Source organism: Lactuca saligna, chromosome 5 (genome assembly GCF_052625555.1).
Source record: "Lactuca saligna cultivar CGN05327 chromosome 5, ASM5262555v1, whole genome shotgun sequence".
NCBI classification, from domain to species: Eukaryota; Viridiplantae; Streptophyta; class Magnoliopsida; order Asterales; family Asteraceae; genus Lactuca; species Lactuca saligna.
In genome coordinates this window covers 170,175,607-170,188,908 of record NC_136421.1, presented here as the reverse complement: position 1 = coordinate 170,188,908, position 13,302 = coordinate 170,175,607, and the positions used below count along the sequence as shown (strand labels likewise).

The window sequence follows — 13,302 nt, the reverse complement described above, 5'->3', positions numbered from 1 at the left end:
GGTTAGGATAATACTAGAGGAAAAGAGCAAAATAGAGATTATGGAAAATGATAAGGGCAAAACTGGAATCGAAAAGGAGTGGGATTCGGCTATCCTCTTCATGTGATTCTTTCCTTTAATTTTTAGGCCTCCAAACATGAAAGCTTTTCATAAAGGAGGTGGATCTTTTTCTCAGAACAATTATTAGTTAAAATCAGAAGAGTAGCTGATTAAAGCTCTGTAATTAATGCATTAAATGTTGTACATTATTCTAGATTAAGTAACACCGCTTTGGGAAAAAACATTTCCTTTAATTTCTTGCTTTTATTTTTTTTCCTCATTCTTTTCTCATTTTAGTTCCCACTCTAAACAGGGTTTTGACCGTTGCTCTCTCTCTCTCTCTCTCTCTCTCTCTCTCTCATCCAACAAGCGAGTTCTGTGTGTTCTTCAACCCATAACTCTCTCTAAAAAGTACGTGTTTGAGGTGTTTCTGTGTGTTGACATATCTCTCTTCAAGAATAGTGTATTTCAGTGTGTTCTTGAATTACCCCATCTCTCTCTCTCTCTCTCTCTCTCTCTCTCTCTCTCTACGAGTGCGTTTTTTTGGGTGTTTCTGTGTGTTCTTGAAGCCCCATCTCTCTCTCTCTCTCTCTCTCTCTCTCTCTCTACGAGTGCGTTTTTTTGGGTGTTTCTGTGTGTTCTTGAAGCCCCATATCTCTCTCTCTCTCTCATAAGTTGGGGTCAGTCAGAGTGTTCTCTCTCTCTCACACACACACTCACACACCAAGACTCTGTTTCTATGTGTTCTTGAATCTAATCTCACGCATAAATCTTGCTCCTGTCCACCATTGATCTAATAACACCCAGGTATCATCTTCAATTCACTATTAATCTCATTTTCATCTCTCTCTGTGTATATTGATTTTAGTGGTTATTAATCCGACATTGATGCTTCAGTATCTCCAAATATCTTTGAACTTTAGTACTAATGATTAGTTCCATGCATCTAATAATCTTATATTTTGGAACAGTTTTAACTCTAAAATGTGATGTAATTAAATCTTAACGAGGAAGAAATAGAAGCCCTTCGTATATCTTGCCTAATTTGATTTTATCTTTTTGTTTTATCTCATACCCAATATTATATATCTTTTTCTGTAAATTTAATTGTTTAAAGGTTTTAGTGGAAGCTTTAGTCAAGAAGAAGCTATAATGGTTCTGATTTTTATTTTTTATTTTAATTTTGGAGTTCCCTATGTTCTAATAATTCTCTTTTTCTATCTTCATCTTGCTTTGACAAAAGCATATTGTTTGTTATTATTATTATTTTTTTTATCTGAATTAATTGTTTTTGTATTTTTTTTACCCATGTGATCAAGAGCTGCCATTTGTACTTCTTTTGTTTCTTTATCCCAAAAAAGATAATTTCTGTAGCATTCTCTATTTCAATTATATATTTCCCAACTTATTCCACCATAATTGGAATTAAAAATTATATGTATTTTACAGTTTATTTCCATCAACTTGTTCTGCCATATCACCTTCATAATCCAGAAGAGGATTCCCAATATTACTTTTAAAGTTTGACTTAAATTTTTTTTTATTGGACATGACTAAACTCATAATAGCAACATACTTGGGATAATTGCAATATGTAATAATGCAAAATGTAATTGTGTTATTATAAGTAAAATAACCTATAGAAAATGTAAATACATTATTTTGCCTAAAAAATTTTGTATATTATGTTACCAAGAGTAAAATACAACAACAACAAAAAAAAAATCATAGTTATTATAGAAGTGAAAAATAAAGTGATAAAAATATTATTGATAGCAAGTACAAATGTACAACACCTGAAATTTATCATTATCATGATGTTCTTCTTCCTCATTTCTTTTTCAACAGGTTTAAAGATCCCTTATGAATCTGGAAAAACCCTCAAAAAGACTAGCTTCTAATCTCCAATCTTATTTGAATCACAAAATATCCTAAAATTAAAGAAATGGGATGTTCATCATCAAAGTTAGACGACGGAGAAGCCGTCAAGCTCTGTAAAGATCGGAAAAACTTCATCAAAAAAGCCGTTGAACACCGGACAAAATTCGCTTCCGGCCATACAGCTTATCTCCGGTCACTTAAACGAGTTTCCGCCGCCCTGAAAGACTACGTGGAAGGTGATGAACCCCGTGAGTTCTCCTTAGATTCCTTCACCACACCGCCGCCCTACGCCGCCACAAAGAAAACCACCCCTCGATTCATCACCATTTCCCCAAACTCCGTCACCATCGAACCAAAAGTGCATTACCTTCGATCCGGAGGGAACCCGTCGATTTTTGTGGAAGAACGGCTTCCTGATTCGCCGGAATCTGTCATTATCGAGTCGTATACCCCCTCACCGGCGTACCATTACGCCGCCGATAGTTTCTTTGGGATGCAATCGCAAACAGAATCACAATCGTCGTCGTCGTCTATTTTCCATTACAGTAGACCTAATTTTCCGCCGCCTTCGCCTCAAAGATCGTCACAATGGGATTTTTTCTGGAACCCATTTTCGACTTTGGATTATTACGCGTATCCCGCGAGAAATAACGATCATCAAAACGTGTTTGATGATGATATCAATGGATTACAGCAAGTTAGGGAAGAGGAAGGGATTCCGGAACTCGAAGAGGAGACAGAACATGAACAGGAAGAAACCGATCATAATCATGAAGATGAAGTTACAGTCGAAGACGTTGATGAAGACGACGACGATGAAGATGAAGAAGACGATGATTTTGAAACAGATAGCGGAGAAGAAACCGAAAGTGAACACGAAGTAGAATCGCAATTGCCGCCATTGATGCCAAAAACTCAGAATCTTGAGGTTTCTAGGGCACAGAGTTCAGGGCAAATCGGAAATAATGGAACTGGAGATGTTTCGAATCAAGAAAAGGGGAAAAACGAAGGAACACAGGGGTTTAGGGTTTATGTGAATCGAAGGCCGACGAGTATGTCGGAAGTTATTAAAGATCTGGAAGCTCAATTCACCATTATTTCCGATTCAGCTACAGAGCTTTCGATTATGTTGGAGGCTAATCGGGCCCAATATTCATCAACCTCCCACGAGCTAACAGGTTCGAATTTAGTATTTTACGAAATTTTGTTTTTTTTAATTTTCAAATTCTAGAAAACATGAATTTATTGATATAAATTTAAGTTTAAAACAAGAAAAATACTTATCTTATTAAATCATTAAATTATTTGACTGTTAGAAAAGTCATTTTCTGAATTTACTTGATATGGATGCAAGAGTACATAGAGGGTTCGAATAAAAACCAGAAAATAGATTAAAAAAAAAAAAAAAAAAAAAAAAAAAACAGCATCAAATTCAATGTTAGGCTGTGTGTCCACAAGGGTTGGGACCCGACCACATTAATGTTCGATTTTTACAGTTATTAATTTTTTTATGGTTCATATTTAAATTGTTTATTAAGAGCATAAGTACATAATTTTGTTGAACTATTTAAACTTTCTATATAGCAAATAATTATCAGAATTTTTACAGTCTATTAAATTATATTTTCAACTTGTATTATTATTATTATTATTTTATTATTATTTCACGACGACTGAATTTAGCCACTGAATAAATAAAATAATGTGCAAAAGCATCGCTACGTGAAATTTCCTTTACAAAAAGCAAGCTATGTGAAATCTCCTTTTTAAAAGCAAGGTATATGAAATTTCAGTTCATTGCAATGCTTTTTGATAGAAAATTTGCTTTTGATATAACAATGCTTTTAGTGGTCAAATTTAATGGCTAAAAAATAATAATAATAATAATAGTAATAATATTATTACTATTATTTTTCTAATCGATCAAAGAAGAGTATAATGGTTTAGTATGTTACTAATATCAAAATCGGGTAACCTCAGAAAAATCCCTTTTTTAAATGGTAAAAAACAATATAATGATTTAATCACAATACAAAATAGGTTTTGTTTATCTAGATTTCCTCTTTTTTTTTTTAATCTATTCCAATTACTAATTTCGGGTAATCTTTTATTACAGCTATGAAAATTTTAAATCCAGTGGCATTACTTCGATCCGCATCATCATCTCGCTCAAACTCATCAAGATTCTTGATCAATTCTTCGGGTAGTTCAAAAGAAGAAGATTATGCTAGCAGCAGTGATGTGTCTGATGACTCGTATATTTTTCAAAATAGTCACCAGTCTACTCTCGACAAATTATACGCTTGGGAGAAAAAACTCTATCAAGAAGTCAAGGTACATGTATACGTCTTTCTAAACACTATACACCTGACACATTTGTGTCAGATACATAGTATTAATTAGGCACACCAAATTGTGTGCCTAGTACATATCAGGTTGCGCCTAGCGTATAGTAGGCGCAACCTGATATGTATGTATCAGGTACACTCCAAATTACCTGATAAGACTACTTGTCAAGTATTGTACCTGATACTTTATCGGGCATAGTAATCGAGTATTATACCCGATTGTATGGCGATGTGACAATGTGACTGAATTTGCATAGGCTGGTGAACGGATTCGAATAGCTTACGAAAAAAAATGCGCTCAACTTCGGAACCATGATGCTAAAGGCGATGACCATTCTTCGGTTGATAAAACAAGAACAGCCATTAGAAATTTACATACTCAAATTAAGGTTTCCATACACTCTGTTGAAGCCGTGTCAAAAAGGATTGAAACTTTAAGGGACCAAGAACTTCAGCCACAGCTTCTTGAATTGATCCAAGGGTATTATTGTCATTTCCTAACTTTTAATTTATAAACATGGGCTTAATACAAGAAATAGCAACATACCTTTAAAAATCTACCGATTATAGCAATGTCATCCAAAATCAAAGCAATTTTACGGGTTTTATGCAGAAAATTCCCATTATTTTAGGAAATTTTTTGATAAAGTTTTATTTTTTTTTTAACAGAAAAGTTCCGATTATTTAATTGTACACGATAATTTGGACAAAAATATTAAATTTTTTCTAGGACTTTATCAAAAATTTACCCAAAATAATGGGACTTTTCTACGTAAAACCACAATTTTATTGTTGTAATTGTGTAGATTTTCCATACTATAACGTCCTAATAAGAAAAAAAAATTAAATGTATAATGATAGAATTTGATAGATTTCCAATGTACAGTCATCATAAGAATTAAAAGTACGATGCCATAATAGAATAAAATGAAAGTAAACTTTTATAACACATAAATAAATGAAATACAACACTATAATCGGATAAAATTTCAAAGTACAATGTCATGATTAAAAAGAATAGTCGAAAAGTACAATGTTGTAATCGAATAAAATGGAAACACACATACATTCCTATTTCTTGCATTTAGCCATATAAATCCAAACCCTATCCATTCAAACGAGCTTTACTTCCGAATCTTGAATGTGAATTGACAAATATGCCCTTTATATGATATATTATGATAAAATGACCAGATTATCAAGAATGTGGAAGGTAATGGCGGAGTGTCATCAAACCCAAAAACGAACACTCGATGAAGCCAAGATTTTGTTAGCGGGGACACCATCAAAACCCAAAAAGTACACCCCGGTGCACCCCACCGAGCCACACCGGCTAGCCCGCTCGGCTTCCAATCTTGAATCCGAGTTACAAAATTGGAAATCATGTTTCGAGTCATGGGTCACGGCTCAGAGATCTTACATACACGCGATCACCGGTTGGCTACTCCGGTGCACCGGATCCAACTCCAACAACACCTCAATGTTCCCGTTTTCTCCCCGGAGATCCGCCGGAGTGCCGCCAGTGTTTGGTGTTTGTATCCAGTGGTCAAAGCTGCTTGACTCGGTTAGTGAGGTCCCGGTGCTTGATGGGCTCGACTTTTTTGCTGCTGGGGTTGGGTCTTTGTATGTGCAACAGTTGAAAGAAGGCGGTGGTGGTGGGTCCGGGCGGCGGTATGGTGGTGGTTCTGGGATGGAGATGGTGGAGGTGGAGGAGGAGGAGACGGCGGAGAAAATGGCGGAGGTTGCTATTAGAGTGTTGTGTGCTGGAATGTCGGTGGCTGTTAGTTCGTTGACGGAATTTGCTCTTGGTTCGGCTCAAGGGTATGTTGATTTGATTAAGCAATGGGAGAGTGCCACGTGTCTGGAAAAGTAGTTGAATTTTTGTATTTTATTTATTAGTTTGGGAGATGTAATTATTTAAGAAATATAAGATCCAAGATATATTTGGATGGAGGGTAGTATGTTAGTAGTAGTAGCCAGAATTAGTTGTGGAAAAGGGTGCTCACAAACATGTATTCATTCCTACGTGAGATAATATTCACTTTTAATTTAATAGATTTAATAAAAATAAGATTTTAATTTTATATTTTATATAGAGGTTTGTGGGAAAGGGTGCTTACAAAGTTACAAACGCATAACTATAGTTTTTGTGTTCTGTTTAATTACAGTTCATTAACACATATTTCTCATTTCATGAACTTATTTTAATTTATATTGTAAACTTATTTTTGATTTCATTAATTATAATTAAATAATACATAAAAAGTGAAAGCATATATAATATTATTTGTTAAAAAAAAAAAAGTTATTTCTATTCTATTGAATCCAACCAATCAAAGAGATGTTAATAAACAAAGGATATAAATAAATTTTGGGAAAATAGATGTTAATAAACAAATGATATAAATAAATTCCGAAATGATGAATTAAGTTAAAAATCTTGACATCAATACTCCATGGAATTACTCATTGATATTGCTTCTTCTTCTTTTTCTTCATCATACTAATAAAATAAACCCTTAATTTTCATAAAAGTCAGGGTTATTTACGGAAATGAATATTTACAAAAGCAGGTTGCAAAAACAAAGACTGTTGAACTGAAAGAGCCAGGGGTAAAATTGGATGAAAAAGAAATGAAGATATCCTCCTTGTCCTACAATCTGTAATTCCAGCTTCAGGTCCTGATAAAAACTTTCAAATTTTATTAATAAGGAATAATAATAAAAATGAAAATATGTTGTTGTTTTTGAAATGTGTATAATAAATTAATAATACCTGGTTTTATTTTGAACTTTAGGGTATGTGGAGGCCTCCTTAAGATAAATTTGATTGGATGATCAGTTGATTGTCTATGTCTATCAGCTGCAGAAATAAGCTGCAAACAAATATCAATTATATATATGAGTAAATTACACGAATGGTCCCTATGGTTTAGGGTAATTTGCACGTTTGGTCCCTAATTTATTTTTTTAACTCGGAAGGTCCTTACTGTTTGTTTTTGTTACACGCTTGGTCCCTGTCTTACCTAAAAAGACTATTTTCCTTTGATTTTTTTATTCATTAAAATAAACAAACCCCCAACTCCACCCCTCTCATCTTATCTTACTTACCTCATCATTTTTCTCTATTTAAATAATACTATTTTTAGGTAAGATAGGGACCAAGCGTGTAATAAATAAAAACAGTAGGGACCAAGTGTGTAACAAAAACAAATAATAGGGACCTTCCGAGTTAAAAAAATAAGTTAGGGACCAAACGTGCAAATTACCCCAAACCATAGGGACCATTCGTGTATTTTACTCTATATATATAGATATATAGATATAGATATAGATATTTCTTTTAACTTAATAAAAAGAATTTACAAATTTATAGATGATTAAGGAGAAGAGAAGACGAACCTTTTCATCGAATCTAAATAATGATTGATCAAAATAAGGTGAAGGACTTTGAGATTGACAATTAAATGGTAAAGAAGCCATCACTTTTTTAACAAACTGCAAAAAATTTTAAAATGTCAAAATTCATTAAAAGCTTTCCCAAGAATTTAAAAATTAAAACCATACTCTTTGACTTTTGTGGTCAAAATTGAATATTTTTCGAATCAACATCGGTATTTAGGGTGAATATTGTGTAAAAGACATAAATGTTCTTAAACATTGTAAAAAACTTTAGGGTGGATATTGTTTTCGATGTTGCAATATATTTAGTTTGACCTAAAAAGTCAAAGGGTATTTTAGTAACAGGATAATAAAAAAAAAAAAAAAAGAATATTATATTACCAAGGAGAAGCTGGTGGCTTTATTTTTACTGCTTCTCAATTGCTCAAGAGCATGAATGTTGTTGGAATGAGATGATATAAAATTCATATAAGGGGAATTTTTTGATGCTACATGAAAATGATCACAAAATTGTTCAAACAACAAATACAGCTTATCTGAGGACATCTGCAAGATTTTTTAAAAAAATAATTAGAGAAAATACCTTTTAGTCTTTTAGTTTTTAAAAAAAAAAATTATGAAATAGTTTTATACAAGTACCTGATAAAACGCAATAATTTCTGTTGATTCCATGTTATATACAGCAAAGAATGCAGGGTGATTATCAGCATTTCTTGACACCTGTAGTCATGTGTATTATAACATATGAAAATTGTTTTGTATTTAAATGATATTGTTATTTGTTACAACAAGGTAGATTTTTTAATGTATAATGTTGTGAAAAACAAATGATATAAATATAATAAGTAAATCAATGAAAGTACATTGCTATTGTTTGAAAAAGAATGTAAAAAGATACTTACTGCTCCATCAACACTCCCAAACTTTATTAGTAGGTGATGTCGATCCAAGAATTGCACCTATTCAAAAAAAAAAAAAGATGTTTTTAATTCTTATCGTCTATTTAAAAAAAAAGAATATTAAAAAAAGAGTTAAAGAATGTTGCTATTAACATTTAGTCCTAAAATTATTACATCCCACCTTCCATATAATCAAATCGACATAATCTTGAAAGTGAAAATAAAACTTCTTCTTTAGGGATTGGATTCTCTGCATCAACAATAAGAGAAGAGTATTAAAACAAATGTAAGAAGTCTTGAAAAAATTGAAATTAATAAAATTTTGAATATTGATCAATGATAAGTAACTAACTAACCATAGTTTCATCTTCTTCTTCATTTCGTATCTCTCTAACAATGAAAGAAAGTAGCCTTTGTTTTATGCCACTCAAGAAAGGATTTTCTTGAGGAACTTGTTCAAGAAGAGGGCCATTTGCAGCATTATTAACAGGTATGTGTTGTGATACACTTTTTTCAATACTTGACATACCCTACAACATAAATCAAGTTTAGGGTTTAAGGATTAGGGATTAGGGTTTAGGGTTTGAGAGTTAATGTAATGTTTCCTATTGTGGCTGGTTTTCTAGTTAGATTTAATCATTTGACCATTTTCATGGTTACAAAATCATTAACAACATTTAAAGGGTAATTTGGTCATATGTTTTTGGTGGACAATTCTTTCATGTGACCAAAATACCGTTCAATAATGATGACTTCCCTAGCTTTATGATATTTTATGATGAATGTTAGTGTAGTTTCATGAAGAAACATAGTGTCAAGAATCTCCCGATTTTTGTCATTATTGAAGGGTATTTTGGTAATATATTTTTGGTGGACAATTATTTCATGTGACCAAAATACCCTTCAATAATGATGATTTTTCCCTGGCTTTATGCTATTTCATGATCAATGTTAGTGTAGTTTCATGAAAAAACATAGTGCCAACAAGAATCTCCCAATTTTTGTCATTATTGAAGGGTATTTTGGTCATATATTTTTGGTGGACAATTCTTTCATGTGACCAAAATACCCTTCAATAGTGATGATTTTTCCCTGGCTTTATGCTATTTCATGATCAATGTTAGTGTAGTTTCATGAAAAAACATAGTGCCAAGACTTAAAATCTCCCACTTTTTGTCATTACATAAGGGTATTTTGGTCATACGAAAAACGTAGAGGGCTACCAATAAAACTATTAGAAACTTTAGAACTTACCTGTGAACTAGAATTGAGAAAAAGCTGATCATCTTCACGACAAAAGTCACCAATTGCTCTTACATCAACAAGAGTCCCTGAATCCCTAATCTGAAGTATGTGAATATGTTGATAACGAAGAGATACTATAGCAAGTAAATCATCATATAAAAAAACACCCATGCTGTGTGCTAAATTTATGTAATCATTGCAGAAAACCCTCTCATCAAGCACAACTCCATCTTCCAATCTGCCAAATATATATATTCACATACGATTAAATTTTATAATAAACTGAACTCCAATAGATATACATTGAGTCACAAACTTTACAAACCATCTTAGGTGTTGTTTCTTTATGACTTAATGCAGAAAAAAAAAAGAAGAAGAAAAAGTACAAATCATTCATTCTCATACTTTGTTTGCAACAAAAGCATAAGTTGCATTTAGTTTGATGAATGTTTTAAAAAGGAATTGGAATATGCAAGAATTGATATGTGTCACATGTTTCATTGGTCGGAAATGGAATGGAATACAATTCCAATCTTTTTAATTTAGTTTAAAATTTTGTCAAAGGATTTAAAACGTAATAATGATAAATGACATAACTTTTCTTTCATAAGTTATTGTTTGCTTTATGTATACATATTTAAAAACAAACTATAAGTACTTGTAAAAGTATTTAAATCACCCTTTGAAAATATCATCCAAATACAAAGCAATTTAAAACTAGTCATATTTAGTCCTTCTACAACGAAAAATCTACCTAATTATAGCAATATCACACAAATACAAAGCAATTTCAACTATAATACATAAACATACAAAAGTACATTGCTATTTCTTGCATTTATCCCTATATATAAACCATACCTTAGAAGATGGAATGTTATTTTTTCAATTGAGGGAACCCCTTGAATAGCACCTCCGGTAGCTGGGGCATCATAAATTTGAGCAGTGGAAGTTGCAAAAAGACCAAATTGGTTAGACTCTGCATAAAGAAAGAAGTCTTTACATATGAGCTCACTTGCAGAAGCAAGTGGGACCGAGTAGATTTGAGTGAAGAAACTCTCAAACTTCTTGGCTTTTGGTGGAAGATCTTGAGCATAACAATCTTCTTGTTTGCAAGAAAATGTAAGCCATGTGGGTCGATACACAATTAAATCTTGATGGTTTCTACTGAAACTTATTAAGTATTTGCCATCTTCTGTGAACTTGCGAAATGAATGGTCCGGACATTCAACATCATATATTGTAGAACCAGGAACTATATTCTCATAAAATCTCCTCGCACGGTGAATCTGAAAGTATACATGTTATTAGGTAAACAGGACAGCTCAGGACAGAACATGACAAGACAGCCTTGTACTACGTTTGGTAAACAGGACAGAACATGACAAGACCGCCTTGTACTATGTTTGGTAAACATGACAAGACAACTTTATAATACGTTTGGTAAACAGGACAAAAAATGACAAGACATCCATGTTATTAGGTAAACAAGACAAGACAGAATAGGACAGAACATGACAAGACAGCTTTATACTGTGTTTGACATGCATTGATAGGACTAGTATTGATGTTAATGGGACAAAAAATGTAACTGTATTATTTGTCTCGCCCAAACAGGCGGGATAGAGACTTGTTCTTGATCTCTTGTTTGTGTAAAAGACATGAATGTCCTCCTCATTCTGATCATTAAAAATAAAGATAGCCCTAGACCGTTTGTTTAGTCTCGTAGTGTTTATCTTTTTTTCATATAAGAAACTCCAACCAATTAACTTGATTTATAGACATAAAGACTTGATTAAGGAGTAACACTTTTCTTTCCCCAAATTCTAAACAATTAACTTGATTTGGGAACATGACAAAAAACATTAATAAAAATAAAAAAAGTAACAATAATCAGTTTTTCATCTTGTTCATGAACAACATACATTGCGCCTTTTTGACGTCAAAACTAGTAGTTAAACAATGAAAATTACATAAATTTAACATAAATGTTAGTCTACTAAAACTGATCCATTGAAAGTTTAATGTAGCTTCCACATCTTTTACTTGGAAATCATTTGATACAGAGTTAAAATGTTATCTATTAGCTTTCAAAAAAACGAGGGGTTTTGCCTAAATGTTCCAAAAAAGGTCCTACGTAGTACAAAAGAGTACAATCTAGTCCAACTTAATCGCACCCAACTTTAAAAATTACAACTTTATTATTGAGGGATTGGATATAGGAAACGTACACGAAGTCAATGATCTACCCAAAGACGACCTAAACAGTGATAAAAAGAAGAACTACTGAAAACAAAATGTACAAAATCAATGTTTAAGTATGCACTAAAAGCAAATTAAAACGAAAATCACTAACAATTTGCTCAGAATTTGCATAATAAACACACAAAACCAATAATTAGCTGAAGTATCGAGATTTGAGAATACATACAGTGGTACCAGGAGAAGGAGTTCGAATCTGACGCTCAAATATCCTTGCTGTTAAATTGTTGCTTCTAAACATCAGTCTGTTATATAAATAGTCACCCCACGCTCAAAATCATCAATTGAATTTTCGACTCCTTTTCATTACCCTTCGAATCCTCAAAACTGTTGCAGGTGATTATGAAATATGGCTTCGATTTCTGCTATACCCAAGTGAAGAAAACTTTATTTTGAGAAGTGCGAGTTCAATTTATGCAATAACAAGTGAAGAAGTTCAAAACCCCAGCATAAACCCCTCTTTCGAATTTCTGTTTTTGTTGTTTAGAAGAAGCATCGATCGGATAGGGGAAGCCAAAGGATTCGCAAGCAACTTAGTTAGCACTTAGCACGCGCTGCCCCCTCTCGCCTACGTGTCTCTATAATCCGCCACGTAACTTTGTGATGAACTAAAAGTCTAAAACACTATTTTTAGAAAGGAAATTTTATTGAGAAAGATTTGTTACCACATAAATTTTCCTATATATTGGATGTCCCACACCAACAGTCCCTTGGCTTAAAAAAAAAAAAAAATTACAAATTTGATCATTATGGTTTGTTATTTTTTTGGATTTGGTCCAACAAATAAAATCAAGTTTCATGGTGATTTTTAGGACTGACAAATATGTACCACAGAGAATCAACCAACATGTTACCAACTGAACCAATTAAATCAGTAGCCAAGTTGTTTGGTAGCCAATATGTTTGGCTAGTAATACCATGCCAATTAAGTAGTCTTGGTACGGTAACGGTATGAAATTTTGAATACCACGGTTGTACCGTACCAACCAACCAATATATATATATATATATATATATATATATATATATATATATATATATATATATATATATATATATATATATATATATATATATCAATTCATAAATACAAAGAAATATGATTTCTCATATCTTCATGTTTTAATTAGAATACCAACTAACAAGTCTTAGAATTACTAAACTAACACATTGATCGACAAATTTCGTAATACTTATTGTTTGATGTGCACGAGATCGGTGATACGT

At 32.5% G+C, this 13,302-nt stretch overlaps 2 protein-coding genes across 2 annotated transcripts; one reads left to right on the top strand and one right to left on the bottom strand.

Annotated features, from left to right (window-relative positions):
• Nucleotides 1-318: 318 nt before the first annotated feature.
• LOC144997318 (protein ROLLING AND ERECT LEAF 2-like) lies at nucleotides 319-6,359 on the top strand. The gene is made up of 5 exons (XM_078957190.1): nucleotides 319-846; nucleotides 1,888-3,098; nucleotides 4,037-4,254; nucleotides 4,526-4,749; nucleotides 5,463-6,359. The coding sequence occupies exons 2-5, from the start codon at nucleotides 1,985-1,987 to the stop codon at nucleotides 6,139-6,141; spliced, it is 2,235 nt and encodes a 744-aa protein (XP_078813316.1). The 5' UTR covers nucleotides 319-846; nucleotides 1,888-1,984; the 3' UTR covers nucleotides 6,142-6,359.
• A 257-nt stretch (nucleotides 6,360-6,616) lies between these two features.
• Nucleotides 6,617-12,670, bottom strand: DET1 (light-mediated development protein 1 / deetiolated1 (DET1)). Its single transcript, XM_078957372.1, has 11 exons — nucleotides 12,245-12,670; nucleotides 10,675-11,102; nucleotides 9,823-10,051; nucleotides 8,925-9,098; nucleotides 8,750-8,818; nucleotides 8,572-8,628; nucleotides 8,309-8,389; nucleotides 8,051-8,215; nucleotides 7,670-7,765; nucleotides 7,044-7,143; nucleotides 6,617-6,949 (listed from the first exon to the last, which is right to left on the bottom strand). The coding sequence occupies exons 1-11, from the start codon at nucleotides 12,314-12,316 to the stop codon at nucleotides 6,810-6,812; spliced, it is 1,611 nt and encodes a 536-aa protein (XP_078813498.1). The 5' UTR covers nucleotides 12,317-12,670; the 3' UTR covers nucleotides 6,617-6,809.
• Between the last annotated feature and the right edge of the window lie 632 nt (nucleotides 12,671-13,302).